The 15,975-nt window shown below is 50.1% G+C and overlaps 2 protein-coding genes across 3 annotated transcripts; both read right to left on the bottom strand.

The window, feature by feature from the left end:
* Positions 1 to 202: 202 nt before the first annotated feature.
* On the bottom strand, positions 203 to 2,709 carry ENDOG (endonuclease G). Its single transcript, XM_074846790.1, has 3 exons — positions 2,192 to 2,709; positions 1,560 to 1,669; positions 203 to 943 (listed from the first exon to the last, which is right to left on the bottom strand). The coding sequence occupies exons 1-3, from the start codon at positions 2,687 to 2,689 to the stop codon at positions 658 to 660; spliced, it is 894 nt and encodes a 297-aa protein (XP_074702891.1). The 5' UTR covers positions 2,690 to 2,709; the 3' UTR covers positions 203 to 657.
* Positions 2,710 to 2,884: 175 nt separating this feature from the next.
* TBC1D13 (TBC1 domain family member 13) lies at positions 2,885 to 15,653 on the bottom strand. Of its 2 annotated transcripts, XM_074846789.1 has the most exons (12): positions 15,557 to 15,653; positions 15,375 to 15,448; positions 14,712 to 14,752; positions 14,162 to 14,223; positions 13,777 to 13,876; positions 12,315 to 12,397; positions 11,997 to 12,156; positions 10,975 to 11,182; positions 10,144 to 10,307; positions 8,478 to 8,638; positions 8,189 to 8,246; positions 2,885 to 7,185 (listed from the first exon to the last, which is right to left on the bottom strand). In XM_074846789.1, exons 1-12 carry the CDS (start codon positions 15,577 to 15,579, stop codon positions 7,120 to 7,122), a joined length of 1,200 nt encoding a protein of 399 aa, XP_074702890.1. In that variant the 5' UTR covers positions 15,580 to 15,653; the 3' UTR covers positions 2,885 to 7,119. The 2 variants fall into 2 exon arrangements, 1 of the variants encoding a protein (XP_074702890.1); XR_012625900.1 differs by lacking the exon at positions 2,885 to 7,185 and having other exon boundaries at positions 8,236 to 8,246; positions 8,478 to 8,689.
* Positions 15,654 to 15,975: the final 322 nt, after the last annotated feature.

The raw sequence follows: 15,975 nt of genomic DNA, 5'->3' as shown, positions 1-15,975 counted from the left end.
CAGGAAGGGCTGGTGCTTCAGGTGGGCCTCAGTGCTAAAGCAATCAGCATAGCTCGTTACAGTTTGGCTGCATCTATGATGTCTTAGGCTCTGCCTACAGTGAGCTTAAACAGGAAAACAGCTGGAAAAGTTGGTACTGTCCTCCCCATTCCTGCTGAGACATTCAGAGCTTTGGTACGAGCAGATAAGAAACAACCAATACTGTGGGTGTTCAAAGCTTTACTGCTAAAACCATCTCCTGAAAGAAAACAATCAGACAATTCTTTGGCCACAGGAAGGCAGGAACCTCTCCCCCTGCACCCATCTTGCTCCTGTCCTTCCCTGATAAATGGCAGAAATTAAGTAAATTCCCTTTGTGTCTTAATGAGCTGCACGTAACTCAAAGGGAGCAGTTACAGGAGTACTCTCTGTGCTGCCTATTAGGGGCAAATTCTACAGACCTGATACGGTGGCAAGTGCCCAGGAGCCTTCTGCAGGACCTGCCCTTGAGCCTCATGCATGTGTGTGTTACAGTTACACAAAACAAAGGGAAGGGTAAGGAGAAGCATTGGTTTGATTCTTATTTCCCACATTTAAAATTGCACAAGGAACTATTATTCTGCATGTAACTGCTGTCAGTCCCTTCCCAGGAGATACCTTGATTTGTTTAGTCAGGGTTCAGAGCTTGTTTCCAGCTGTGATGGCTTTCAGGTTACCTGTTCTCTTCAAGATATTTGGGACAAAGAGGAGCCCTGAAGCTCGCTCAATGCTCTCGATGGGAACCAGGAACCGTTCCAGGGGGATTTTCTCATCCACAGGGCTGTTGGGCATCACATACGAGCGCAACTCAATCTCCCCGCTCTCCTTTTCCAGGATGAGCACCTTGAAGAAGTGGGTGGGAACAGCCACGTTGTTCTTCCCAATCACCTGGTACTTGACGTACATCTTCCCATCGGCCTCCATTCTGCACCAACACCAACATCCCATGTTACCTCCCAGTCTGGTGCCACATCCGCCCCCTCAGCCCTCCCCCACCCCCCCGAAGTGATCCCCCACCCCACAGCGTGGCAGGGAGCAGCCCTACTTTTGTGGTAGGGATGTAGAAACATTGCTGAAACAGAGGCAACGTGCCACGGTGAGGCCGAGCTGTGTATTGGGTCTGCTCCCCTAGATCCCTTCCCTGCTGTCTCTCTTCTATTGAAGAGATCTCAACGTGAGACAGCTGCTCTTTAGTGCTATGTGAAGATCTTTGCAAATAAAGTCATGCTCTTAAATGGAGAAACGGTCCATGAAATAAAACCTAGAAGCTTTATTCTGCAGGGAAGGGGTCTGCAGTCTAATTGTAAATCTAATAATCTAGTAACCTACTGCTACTAGATTGTTAAGGACTGCAAACAAAAGCGACTTGGTTATGTTGTAGCTCAAGAAATCCACCTTTACTCATGAAATAATTAACTGAATGGGAAATACACAATCCTACAGAAGTAGCTTTCCACAGAACCTCTGCACACAGCTGGTCTCACCTACTGAGTGAGGCCTTAGCAGCTCACTCACGGTCCCAGCTTGGCCCTCGTGTTTACCTGGGCAGGTAAAGGGGTCCTGTGCAGACATAGACGTTCTTGTTGTTCCTCGCCAAGCTTCTGCTGTACTTCTCAAGGTTATTCCAGGCATTCTGGTTTAAATGAGGATTCTAGAAACAACCAGGGCGGCAAGGACAGCAAAGTCAGTCAGTGGGGAATTTCTTTACTGTTCAGAGTAATAACACCTTTTTGGTGACGTGTCTCACAGTGTCCCGGGCACTTTCCAGAAGAGATCTCTGCTCTGGGCACCGTGCACGGCAAGGTCCTGGTTTGCACAGCCAGGAACAGAACCCGCTCGCCTCAGACCATGATTTTTGCAAGCACCTGCCCGCCTGTTTTAACTCTGCTCCTGCAACGAGCTGCACTGAACAGCGTCTCTCACGGCTTGAGAGGAGTGCAGAGGCAAGCAGGATCGCCACTGTTAAGTTTAGCAGGAATTACAGCCCCCCCCCCGAGTGACTTTGACCCCTCTCTGCCCGAACCACTCTCGGAACAAACCCCCGGAAGAGCCGAAGACGCTCCGAGGCGGTTTCCAGCAGGGAGCAGCGTTTGCCCTTGAGCACGGGCAGCTCCGCTCCCCCCCCTCCACCCGAGTCTCCCTGCGGGGAGCCGGTGCCCGCGGCGGGTCCTACCTGCGGGGCGATGTTGCTGAGGTAGAAGGTGTCCCGCATGGCTTTCTGGCTCCATTTGTGGTTGGCGGCGGCTGCCAGGTGCCCGCGGTCGAAGCCGCTGCCGCGGTAGTCGGCGTTGGTGGCTCGGTGGTACTCGTGTACCGAGTCGTCCTCCTGGAACTCGCAGGCGGCGCGCTCGGAGGTGCCGCCGAGGGTCTCCCGGTTGAGCTGCTCGATGACCCACAGCGCGCTGCGGCTCCGCGGGTCGTAGCACAGCACGTAGGACTCGCGGCTCCGCAGCTGCGCCAGCCCGGGCAGCCCGTACTTGGTCAGCTCGGCCCTCCCCGATCCCGGCACCGCCGGCGGACCGGCCGCCGCCACGGCGGGCACCACGGGCAGGCGGGCCAGCAGCCCCCCGGCTGCATCGCCCTGGGCCCGGCGGCGGGCGGTGAGGGCCGCCCCCAGCCCCGCGCCCAGGGCGAGCGAGGCGCCGGGCAGCAGCCACCGGCCCCTCAGCATGGCCGCGCGCTGCGCCGCGAGGGCGGCCGCCGCTTAAAAGGGCCGCGGCTTCCCCAGAGACGGTGCCTCTCTGCAGACGGAAGCATCGCCGCTTTAAGGGCGAGAGGGCGCCGCGCTCCCGCGCAGGCTGAGGGGACGATACCCCCACCCCCTCAACCCGGCCCCCCCCCGGCGGCGGCTGAGGCGGCTGCGGTGTGCAAAGAAACCACTTTATTGGGACAAACGGGAGAACAGCATCAAAGGAGAGTCCCAGGGGCCACGGGAGAAAGTACAAAAATAAAGAGCGGAGCGGTCAGCGAGGCGGCACCCACGCTTCCCCCGCCCCGGGCCTGTGCTCCCCCCCCCAGCCCACCCCGAGAGCGGCCGCGGTTGCTGCCTTTTCCTCAAAAAAACCCCCCGGCGGGCTGGGTGAAGGCAAAGCAAAACCGTCCTGCCCCGAGGAGACGGCGATGGAGACGGCTGGTACACACAGACCCCACCCCGGCGCGACCCAGGGCTCCGCCCGCCGCGGCTCCGGCTCCCCCCCGCCGCCGCCGGTTCCCCCCATCACCGAGGGCATCTCGAAATACTGTAGTCAGCACCTGTAGCAGCATTAACTCCAAGCTCAACACGGTGAGTCACATCAACAGATGTTTGCACAAAGCCACCCGTTTAGTTAAAGGAAGCGTTATAAAAATAGTGTTTAAAAAGAAGCATAAAAGGAGTTTTAGAGTGATGGAAGTGTTCTCTACACCCTGTTCCGGCAATTCTTTCCAGACAAGGTAAAAAAAAAAAAAAAAAGAAGTGTTATTTGTTCCTCTTTCAGGGATAGGGCATTTTAGAAGAGCACTCCAAACAGCTAAAACAAAGTCACTGACACCCTTAAGGGAAAACAGCCTCATCTTTCCCAAACACCCCAGACTCCAGCAACTTCTGGCCTTCATTACACTCACTGTCAAAGCGTGAATAATTCTAGGTTAGGTCACAAAATTCAAACTCAAAATCAGTGTTCTGAGTGACCACCACCACTGACTTGATCTCTAGTATCCTGTTGCTTCTACCTCACTGGCAAAGCCACAAAGTTTCTCAAAGTCTGAATGACAGTGGGGTGCAAGTAGAGCAGACCTCTTCCTCCCAGGGAAGGCCCATCTTTCCCCGCATCCAGCATAGCATCCTGTTTTTCCTCCCAGTTGAAGATGGGTCCCCCTTCCCCAGCCTGGCAGTAATCCTGCCGGTGAGGAACGCATTGTAAGAGCTATTTAAACGTCCTCTGCTTAGGCCTCTATGAAACAAGGGGTCCCCTAGGCACCCCAGAATAACACCTCTCAACCCGAAGAACTGCCTCTTCAGCCAACCTCGCTGCTCCTGCAGCAGATTAGGACTGAAAAAAAATCAGAGGTGAAAACATCTCCAGGGTGGAGCAGTTGTTACTTGGTCACACAAGCAAGGAACCACTAGTAAAATACTGTCTGACCTCGACAACAATGAAAAAAATCACCAAAAGCCTTTGAGGAACGAAGCCAAGCAAAGCCATGAGGAGATTCAAAAGCTGGTAACGAGACTTTTTCTCCCCTCAGAAAATCTGGTTTTACTCTTAAAGAAAGGAGAAAGTCTTGGAATAAAGAAATGAATGTTCCAAGCCATTGTGAAGAGCACAACTATTCCTTTCATCACAGGACAGAAGTCCAACTGCACAGGAGAGGATAAGGAGGAATATAAAACAGCTTTTCATGTAGGAACTAGACTGTCTGGGGTTATCAAAGTTGTTATAAGTTCTCCCCAAAGAACTCAATCGGTTTAGCAGCCATAGTCTGGATAAGGCTGGAGAATTTATCCCAGAGAACCTTTCCAGCAGCCAAAGCTCTCATTGCATCCCCTTAAATCACTGCAGACTCCCTTTAAAAGCATTTACTGTCACCCCCTAAAGAGAAGCAAGATGGCATAACATAAGCCCCTCCAGCACCTAGGAAGGGAGAAGACAGCGTGACACCCGTACCCAGCCACCTCCCTGGTGTCTGCCTCGAGTGTCTGTGCACTACAGACCAGCACCTGGCTCAGAGCTGGGCAACTCCCCTGCAGGAGGCCAACCTCTGGGCCAAAGGCTACTCTGAAAACAAGCAGAAGTTCGTCTCCCAAGTAATGCTTTAATCCTGATTTGCCTGCTGCCTTCTCAGGTTATTTTAAGGAGACTTCTAGCTGTTCAGAGCAGGAACCCTCATGGCTGCTCCTGTCAGCAGTGAAAAAAGAGTGTAAGGCAACCCTACATTTGCCAGGGGGACCCAAAATGGACAGCCCAGGTATTCAGGGAGGTGAACGCAGAGCTTGCACATGGAATGTGAGAGAGCTACAGCTGTATTTAGAGCAGTTCTGAAGCAGAAGTGTTTAGAGGAGGTCCAATTCCACCTAAGAGTTTGACCCTCTGGTTCTACATCTGTGCCTACCAGCTAGCCATTTGGCCAGGAGAGGTCTGACTACTGGCCTCTCCAGTGCAGGGTACCCAAGAGCTGAGACCATGAGACCACCTGGAACAGCTCAGCGATACAAGGCAGGAAGAACATCCATCCAGGGGTTAGAGCAGCTGTCCCGGTCTACTGGTTCTGTATTTCTTGGAAGAAAACTCTACCCTCTAGAAAGGATTGCAGCAGAGAGGGATACTGTTAGCCACAGGTATTAATTACAGATTGGTTTAAGTCTTCAGTTGCTTTTGCTTCACCATAGCAGCAACACCTGGCTGCACCAGTGTTACTCAAGCATCTTCTGAAGGGGCAGAGATTGCTTGGGATTGCCAACGAGAACACAGGTACGTGCATCAACCTGTCCTCCGGTCTTCTCCCCACCCACCTTTGTGAGAATTACAGTAGCCTGTAGAGAACTGGCCTTCAGTGAAGGAAATAACACTAGTGAAAAAGCTGAAGGCTGACAACATCCCTCCTGCTAGGGCCATTCTAGGCCATCAGCAGCTTAAGCAGATCTTACAAAGACTGACCTTTAACAAATCAATACCCATAAATACTGAAAACTGCAAACAGCTACGCAGAGGTGAGCCAGCACAGCACAGAAAGAAAGGGAAAAGCACACTGGATTAGTGTTCACTCAAAAGCTTCTGCATCACCCAAGCACCTGGGTGCTGGCAGTTTCTCCCTCTGAGGATTACTGTTTCTGATCAGCTTGACACTGCTGACAGGTTAGCAGTTCTCTCTGTAGTTTGTCTTAGTCGATGTTCAGCTGAGCCAGCTCCACTGTATTTGAAATGCAGCAGTTTCCCTCTCAGGAAGGACAAGTGTCCCACTCAGGACTGTGACTCCAACAGGACCAGTACACAGACAGTGGATCAGCCCAGCAGTCAGCTCATGACAAACGCTTGTATGCCCTCTGCATCACACACGAAAAGGACTCTCACTTGTAGGTCAGACCTGTACCATGTCTCTTCCTGGCAAGAAGTACTGAGACAATATCAAGGTTACTGTGACCAGAGCTTACGCAGGGTAGTATTACACAAGCCACTGAGGCAGAAAAACCCCAGTGCCGTGCCTGTATAAGCCCCTCAACACGGCTGTCTTCATTGCACGTGACTAGATGCCCATTTCTTGTATTTCAGAATCCCAACTGTAGCTGGATATGTTCCAGTTCAGAGCCAGGAAAGCAGCGTGAGGCCTCCCTGCAGCAACAAGCTCCCGCTCTAAGGCTGTGTGTAATAAGGCTTGACTGCAAACTACACTGATTCAAACCACCACAGTCTTGCTTTCAAGGAGACCTTGTTGATAAGGCGATTCTGGATTCAGGCAGTTTCAATGCACAAAGCCACCAGCTGTAATCATCTCCTCCCATCTCAGCTTCTCCAGATCGCTTTCCCAGGCAAAGGGGTCCAAACTACCAGATGTCAGATGACAGTCACCAGAAACTGATGCAATCTTCTTTGCACACCCCAGGGATGGCCAAGTGCAGACACGAGGAAGAGGAATCCAGAAGCTACTTGAACGGTAGGATGTGTGACTTCACTGGAATACATTCTATTCACAGGAGGAAGATCCTTCTACGCTCACCCACCAAACTCCGCTGGACTCAGCTTGTCCCTTCCCCATCAGAAGTTACGCCACGTGTTACTTCCACGATACAGGAGTCCATCCCTTCAGGGATATGCAGACAGATGGTTTCTTTCTGCCCGAACTTAAAGTAATTAAAAAAAGATACAAAGAACTGCTTTTGGCAGCACAGAGGCATTTGAGATTTGAAAAAATCTGGAGTGCAGGACCCAAGTAGATGGGGAAGTAATCAGTCCTTGACCTAATAAATAGAGTAGAAGGAAGTCTTCAAGGTGGCCAGTAGCCCACACATGAAACCTGAAGTCCTGCAGAGACCACTAGGAGCTTTAAAGCACCACACTGCATGGGGGTGTCTCCTGGGACCCATTGCCACACAGTTTCTCTGACACCTTTTGTTAGACACATGGACTATTTGGAATCTTGAAGTTCCTTTGCCTTCTTCAAAATCAGGTGAACATCAGAGATAGGATAATCCTATGTCGAAGAAACAAAGCGATATACATGACTACCTAGCATTTCTTGTACACATTGTTCCACTTGAGCAGGGTAAACTGTGACAACAGCAATCTTGGCCTATTATAATGTTCTGCCATGTACAGTTACTCCCTTAACAGCTAACAGTTTCCTGTTTTGTAACTGATCAAGCCTCAATACCCTTCAAGAAGGCTTTTGTTTGTTTTTTTAATTTGTCCTCCAAGGGTACAGTAAGCTGGCCTGCTACAAGGGTTATCTTTGTGCCAGAAAGCCTTATCAAAGCCAGTATCTTGCACAGTCCAAAGCAGGAACTGGCAGAATCAGAGATATCCTACTATGCAGTACATGTGTTCTGAACCTTGGGCTCTCACAGATCTCAAAACTAAACAAAAGCCTCCGGCCAATAAACTTAACACTGTTACACAGGGTTTCACATCTTTGCTGGAAATTATTTTTTTTGCAAACCGAAAGATGTTAAAAACCTCTAGTCTGTGACAATTTCTCTGTAGGCTGGAATGGGTGCACAAGCAAAAGAAGGCTTTATTTTAATGGCAAAGCTGGGCTCCAGACAGCATCACTGTGCCCCACCAACAGAAGATCAGAGAAGGAATACTACTCTCTGAAACAGGGCCTGTTGCTATTGTAGCACTAAAAACGGGGAGGAAGGAGAAGAGAAACATACAGAGCTAGAATGACAAAACAGATTGTACAGCCACTTTCTGCATGTGGAAGTGAAAACCCATTTAGCAGCACAGGGAGCAGAGATGCCACCAGCAAGGAAGTTAAAGCAGTCATTTGTCATGAGCTCAGTTTCCCAGTGGGCGGTGGATTCATACTCCCAGTAACGAGCACACTGTAAGATCCACCTGAAGATTTTTCTGCATGCAACCATCACAAATCTAGTACTTCTCTTCAGCCAGGTATATCCCTGCTATCGTCCTCTCACAGTACAATTTCAAGACTCTACAAATTACTCCCTGTGCCAACTATATTTAATCCTTACCTGCAGCAGCCTCATGTTGAGAGTGAAGTCTCCTTCCAGCAACTGATCCCGGATTAGTCTGAAAAATGGAAATTATTCCAGCTACTTTTGACTCTTTACAGAGGAAGTTTAAAAACAGACTACACTGTGCCCTTATAGAGGCTTTTGAAAACACTTTTGCAACCACTGTAACAAGTGACTATAACCTATTCACCAGATGCCTTAACACATGCCTACAGAAGACTCATGGATCCATGGATTTAGGTAAAGGAGGGAAAGAAAAGAACAGGAAGGCTACCTCTGTACTTACGTCAACATGGCACAACAGACGAGCAGGAGAAAATCAAAGCGCTTATCATCAGCGAAGAGGGAGTCCCAGATACGGATGACATCTGGCAGCAGGAACTCTTGGGACAAGAGCAGCGTCAGCCAGCGGAAGGCAAAGAACTGGGGTTTGATGTTCTGTTCTTGCTGTCAGACATGCACCAGGCAAAGAATGAATACGTGCTCTCGGCCAGTTCCCTACAAGTAAGAAATGCACCCCATGTTTCCATCCCCATCTCCACCCTGATACTGCTCAAAGCTGCCAACTCACACTGCAACATCAGCCAACCCACTGCCTCCTTTGGAGGCTCTCACATTCAAGCTAGACATAGATTTTAAATGCAGCCACGCTCCACATCTACGGGCAAGCCAGAAAATGCTCCTCTGTCCACAGCATGGACTAAAGGAAGCTTTTATTCCTAAAGGCACTATTTGTGTTAGTTTCGTTAAACTTGCCAAGTAATTTCAATGTTCTCATTCGAACAGCATTTTATCTGCAAACCCACAGTCCTCCCCCTCTAGCAGAGGAACTGTTTTGTCAGGATTTCCTCTCCTTTCCAGAGCCCTGTGTTTATCAAAAGGTTTACTATTCACAAAAAAGAAACAGAATTCACACTGATGGTCAGTAAAACATACTGTAAGCGCTTTTAGCCTGAAGCTTTCTTGTTTTCTGCTGTTAAATCCAAGGGACTGTAAGTTTAATCAAGGTCAAACAAGTTCAGGATCCTGCTGATATTCTTAAGGACCAGCTGCTGCACGGCCAAGATCATTTCCTGCCAGCCAAACTGTAAGCAATTTATTTTCTCCCCACTGAATCAGCCACCAGCCAACACCGCGGGTCATGTCACTGTGCTGACAAACCATCTTTTGGATTATAAAAGAAATATATCCTGATTTCTCTAAACACAAAAAAAGTCTGCGTGATTTGGTGAAGGTTGGAGTAACAAGAACAGTTTTCCCTTCCAAATTCTCCTTGGACTTTCACACCAAATGGCTTATAGGACCTGAAGATGTTTCCAACAAAAGCTGCCTTCTAGATGTTCTACAAAACCCGCAGCAACCCAAGGCACTCTGAGACCCTTGCATGAAGGGGAAGGAGAGACTTAGGTGAGTGGGATGGACCAGTTTGCTTGATTTAAATTTACTTCTGGAGTGATCTCCATGCAGTTTAAATTAGTGCTGTCAGGGCATCCAGTGGCAAAAATGTTGGAGGGTGGGTGGTTGTTTTGTTTTTAAAGACAGAGACACAATTCCTGTGAGCTCAGATTACAAGGAACTCTACAGCAAAACTCACATTTTGCCTGATGACTAGAAGAAAGACTCCAGCTCCAACTAGGTCTCAACCCAGGTGACCAGGGATCGTGGCCAAGTCACTCTAGCCTCACAGCTGGCAGCTTTGCAACAACTATTGTTTGCTTTCACAGGCAGGCAGGGGAGGAAAGCCTTGCTGTGTCAGCTCGCTCTAGGCTTACTCCAAGGAGAGGCTGTTTCAGCTCACAGATAAGAGAGCCTCTATGCCCTGTAGGCCCTTCATACACTCTTTCTATTCAAACACCGTAACAGTTTAACAAAATTGTTTGACATTTAAATGCACTGTTAAGCTCCTCTCCTGCCATTCCAACTGAGACTCAGAGAAACACCTAGCTCCTCACCAGTTTCAAATACAGCTCCACATCTTTTTCCTTCAGGGTAGAGTAGACCTTCTCCATTTTGTAGGTAATACCACACTGCGAATCATCCAGGCTCTTAATGAAGTTGTCCCGAATTTCAGCCATTAGATTGGTAAAGCAGAAAAATGTGTCTGCTTCAGCATGTTCTGGGGGGGGAGAAAAAATAAAATTTAAAAATGATGGGGGAATAGAGGAAGCATCACTGGCAGAGGCACACAGACTTAGAAGCGTTCTGGCTCCATAACTGGGTTGCTGTACTGGATTCAAACAGCAGATCCCATAAGATCTTGGCTTGCTTGGTCTGGGACAAGGCTAGACACTTTTTTTTAAGCTAGAAATATCTACAGAGCCACTGCAGATACAGACCCTGTGTGCGACACAAGGTCTTCATGACATTGGGTCACAAACGAGTTATCTATGCCCAAGAACATCATCTGCTCTCCCCACCATCAGCACACACCCTTGGAGCTCCCGTGAAGTAGAAGCAACAAAGCACTCCCATTCTATTCTTTTCTTACCAGGTATATACAGTACGAGCAAACAAGAGCTTCTAAGGGGATTTTCAGTTTCACAAAGTCCAACTTAGATCCATGCAAAACAAACAAAACCCCCTCAAAAATCCTCACTTCCCATGTCCTCACCACTCACAGCTCATTCAGTTTCTATCAATTTGCTATGGACCCCAAAACACCTCATCTCTTGTAATTGCTTTTTGGCCCCAATCAGTCAAAATAATAACTGGTTTGGGAATGAGACACTTGTTAACACAGAGAGTACGACAGCTGTTACTGAGCGGCCAAAAGAGTCTCTCACCTTTCCATTCGCTGTTAGGATCTGTAGCAAAGGTGTAGTAAAGAGGCCCCACGATTTCATTCATCCCCTGAACATACGCTATCCCGGGGTTCAGCTTGGCATAGATGAACAGGATTCGCTCCACCACTTCCCAGTGAGCTTCACAGCCATTGGGCAGAACTTCGTACTCACTCAGAGAATTAGGCGTTGTTTTAAGAGGGGAGCTCACCTGAAAAGCAAGACAAGACTAGGGCTGATTCAAGATAACCAGCTGGCATGGATAGTTTTGTACACGTGGCAAGCTTGGCTTTTAATACACATAGGCCCCCAAAAGATTTGGGCAGCTTATACCAAGCAGGCAGGTGCTCATATAAACCAAGACAAGTAACTCAGGAAGCACAAAGGCAGTGAAGTCCTAGCTCTGGCTGTCCCTGAAGAACAAAGCAGTCTGTGCAGCAACAGACACTTCCCCTGAATCACTGCACCACCTGATCCCGTGCAGGAAGAAACCACAGCAGTTCCACTTCTTTGTTAGTACTATGAGGAAGAGTATAGATCTGCTGTGGTAGCAAACCACCTTCCCCAACAGCGTGTGGCACTTGTACAGTAAAGCTCATGAAAGAGGAAAGAGACAACACATATTTCAGCAGATACCCAGCCCTTTTCCCACTTGCAGGTTTACGAGATCCAGTTCTGGAAGACTCTGTAAATTCAGCTTCAATAAATTATCCCTTCAGTGTTTTGCTCCCATCAAAAAGACAGATGTCAAGCATAAAATACTCGCATCTTCCTGCGACTCCAACTTTCACCAGAAGTCAGGAAAAAAATAATCTTTAAATACAGCTATAAGTCCCTACTAACTGTCAGGCATACCAGCTGGTTCTACAAAGCTGTCTAGCCACCAGAATACACAGTACCTGCTGGGGTATTTGCTTAATTCCACTGCACAAGCAGAGAGAGAAACAGAAAAAAGCCTGAGAAACACCCTTCCCCTTATCAGCTAAGTCGCCGTGCCCCATGGGCAGCCCCCACCTAGATCTCACATTTGTGACCCCGCTGCGGTTTCGTGCCACCGTCTGTGACTTCAGCGTGGTCTGCTCCACCCGCTTACGTAGCGTCTCAAACTCATTTTGAGGGTCCAGGATTAAAAGGCAGGGATAGTCCGTTGGGCGCTGGAAGAATGCCATGTCAGGGTACAGCCTCCTAGGATAAATACAGGAGGAAATCAGGCAGAAGAAGAAGGAAGTACATGCCCCATGTTAAATGGGAGGCTTGGTTTAATATTAAACTTTGTTTTCAAAGTACAATGTGTTAACCAAACCACTCAGGTTCAGAAACCTGAGTCATTATGCCTCACACACCTGACATCTTTGTCTATCTGGAGAAGCACTTCGTTATCCTTGAAGTAAGTATTCCATCGACTGTCTGGATTTGGATTGAGGGGCTAAAGAAATAAACAACAGAAACAGAACAAGCATGTTTCACATGCATCAAAATCCTCAGTAAATAGTGATTTAAACACTTCTGCCGTCCCTCTATCATCTAGTACCAGCACGCCCCGAGCTCATCAGGTTTGGTTTTTTTCTCTCTCTAGCTACGGTTAGTGTTGTTTCTTCACACAGCGTGCAGGAAGTGGATCAGAGCTTGTGAAGCAAGTGAGCATGCAGGTTCACTTCGAGAGACAGAAGCCAACATTTCCAATCCCTTTTCACCTGCCTCTTAATGACATTGTTCCCAGATCAGGTATCCTGTCCTGTGTCAACAAGATTCCTGACTGCAGCTCCAACCTGCACAATGGAGATGGTCTTTGTACTTAGGGTAAGAGTTACCCACCTGCTCAGCACTTAAGAGTTGTGGTTCTTAGTTACAAGTATCCCCCTCTATCTCAGCTCTGAGAAGGCTGATTAAGCACCACCATTGTGCACAGGAAAGAGTTAAAATGTATTATTCTGAACAATTCATCCCGCATCTGACAAGTTTTCCAATATGGCAAACTTAACTCCTCCTCCACACACACACACTTTCTCCACATCAAGATCCTTGCAAAGTTAACAACTAACTGGGAGAAGAAAAAAAAAAAAAAAAGCAACATTCCAAGAGATTCAAAGATCACTGTAACCTGCCAACGTGTGGAGTTTTACAAACATGCTAGTATTACAGCACCAAGGGCTCCAGAGATCACAGCAGCACAGATGACTGCACGCTAGCAGAGAAGTTAATGTTCAAGACCAGTCATGGAAGCAGTTGTATCATTTTACAGTCTCTTCTGATCAGTTACTTCACTCTCTCCCCCAACATGTACACTCTTAACAGTACTTTCAGAGAAGGAAAAAGCCAAGTGATGCAAGAAATAGTCAATTAAAAGAAATAAAAAGCCAGCAGCAGAACTAGAAATGAGTCTCCTGCCTTCCATGCCATAGTCCAACCTGACTCTCCTGCCTCTTCTACATCCTCTGTTCAAATCAGCCCGCTCTGAGTTCACCCGTGGACCCGACTTCCCAGTGTCTCTTTGCTAGAGGTACCTCTCGTGAGCCTCTCCCTTTCCCTAGGAAACCCACAGCCTGGGCAGCTGGTCCCGGAGGAGGGGAGAAGGGACATGCATAGCTGAAAACAGCTCTCTTCAGAACTGCTGGTGCTTCGCCAATAATTCACGCTGAAGGCTACTAAGACACAAGTGCCAGGCTGGTACCTAGGAACCATCCCTCCTGCTAGCAGGGCAAAACAGTTGAGAACAGAGCCAAGAGCTGCCCAGGGGGAGACTCCAGAACAACAGTTTGCAGCTCTGGGGAATTTTCTGCAACACAAAGGCTTAACGACACTTACGTGATCTTCTAAGGTCACATCTTCCCTTGAAACACCCAGGTTGGCTTTGGCGATCCCAGGCTGGATAATCATTTCCTTTAGGAACTGGGAATACAGATCCCTTAAGGAAGAAAAGGGGAATTTGTAATGAAGCAGAAGATTAAATCAAGATAAGCACCTAGGCTGAGTTCAAACAGATCTCTCTGTACCACCCTGCTCAGCCAGAAGGCATTTGATTTTCTCTTCAGTTGAGTTTCGCTGAAGGTCAATCCACCAGACAGTGCACAGAACAGCACATTCCACACAAGAACAATTCATTTTATGATGATACTTAATTATTTAAGGAACTATTCTCCTTCTCTGCAGATATCATTAGAAAGAATGCAGCAAGTACTGATGTCCTCACCTCTGTTTCTTCAGCAAAGAGCTCCATAAGGCTTTCTCTAAAGGGAGGTAGTTCAGGAGTATCTGTACAGAAGACAGATGCACACAAATTAGTATCTGGAGAATGAGCTGTTATACCTGTAAGATAAGGAAACCAAACACAGTGGCTAGAACTCGCTCTTTGAAAATCCTGGGAGCTTTCTCCAGAAAGCCTAGTGCTTTGCTAAGCGGCAGTCAGGAGTACTTTGGGGACTGGTTTTCAACACAGACCTATCTGTAGGACTGATCGATAGCTAACCTGATGGAAAGGCACTCCTAGCTTAATAGGGAGGGCTGTTCTCATGCAAAGGGCAGACTGCCACTTTCTATCATCCTCAGCGATGGCTGTCCTGTGTCAGTAAATGCTATTGTGATTGTGCCAGTGCTGATCCCCACAAATTACTGTCGATTTGGAGTGGCTTTTAAACTCTGGATTTTTGTTGTTTACAATTTTAAGTGCCCCAAAATAGCATGTACTTAAGCAACCCAAAGCATCACTGGCAAGAAACAAAAGCACCCCAAGCAAAACCCACCTTCCAGCACAGGCAGCGCAGCCCACCATCAAAGGGAATTCCTGCGGAACATCAGGGCAGAGAAACAACTCCGTTAGCCCCAGTCTCCTCACCGCGGTTTGCCAACGGCACCACACAAACAGGCGAGGCAGTGCTTTTCCTCCCCAGGGGGCAAGAAGTTTTCACAGGGGCGTTATAGGGGTTATAGCCGCTGCCTCCCACGGGGGAACGTGCCCGCGGCTGGCGGTGGAAGCAGAAAGCCGGGGACCGTGCAGGGGACAGACACAGCAGAAGCACCGAAACCCACAGGCATCCCGGAGAGGGGGGTGGAAGGGTTTGCCTGGAAGTTTGTGGCTGTGCTCAAAGGTCGGGTGGGGACCGCTGCGGCCTGATGGCGCTTGGGCTTGGAAACACACCCGCAGCCTCGGGTTTCCAACACCCGCCGCTTCACAACAGCTCTAGGAGGGGATTACTCGGCGGTAGCGGAGGTGGCCCGAAGCTGTCGGACACCCTGGGCCCTGACACCCCGAGCCTGCGCCTTCGGGGGGTCCCGCGCTCCGGCGGGGCCAGCACTAGCCCCGGGCCACCGCCGGCGGGAGCTCCCCCGGGGGCCGGGGCTGTGCCTAGACCCTCCTGCCGCGGCCGGGGCCGGTGCCGGTGCCCACAGCTCCCCGCGCCACTCACCGCTGAAGCAGAGATCGCGGAGCTTGCCCAGAGCCACCGTGGGTTCGCCGAGCACCTCCTGAAAATCCGCGATCCTAAGGGGAGCGCAGCCGCGGCCGTTATAACGCGTGTTACCGGCCTCCCCCGGCCCCACAGCACCCTCCACCCCACAGCCCCGCCAAGGAACGAGCCCCAACACCGACCTGCTCTGGTGCAACCGCGACATGGCGGCCCCCGCGACCCTTCCCCGCGCGCCGCATAAACGCTCCGGCTGGAAACCCTGCCCGCGGGGGGGACCAGCCGCGCCCCCGGCCCCGCCCGCCCGCGGATTTGCCCCGCCCCTCCGGTGGGGACCATTGGTAACCCCGCCCCACCCCGGGCCGGCCTCGGGGCGCCCTCCCGGGGCTCGGGCCCGGCTCCCTGCCGGGCAGCGGTCGTGCTGCGGGTGCGCCCAGTCACGGGCACCGCGCTCCCCCCCGGGGCCCCCCCTCCAGGCACCAAGCGCCGGCGGCGCTTACGGCTGCCTCAGAAAACACCCCGCGGGCAGGAACCGACACCCCCCCCCCCTCGACGGGCTGCCCCGGTCGCCTGGCGCGGGCAGGCGCTCCCAGCACCGGGGGAA

This window comes from Strix aluco, chromosome 20 (genome assembly GCF_031877795.1).
Source record: "Strix aluco isolate bStrAlu1 chromosome 20, bStrAlu1.hap1, whole genome shotgun sequence".
NCBI lineage: Eukaryota > Metazoa > Chordata > Aves > Strigiformes > Strigidae > Strix > Strix aluco.
This window is presented reverse-complemented; position numbering and strand designations above follow the sequence as displayed.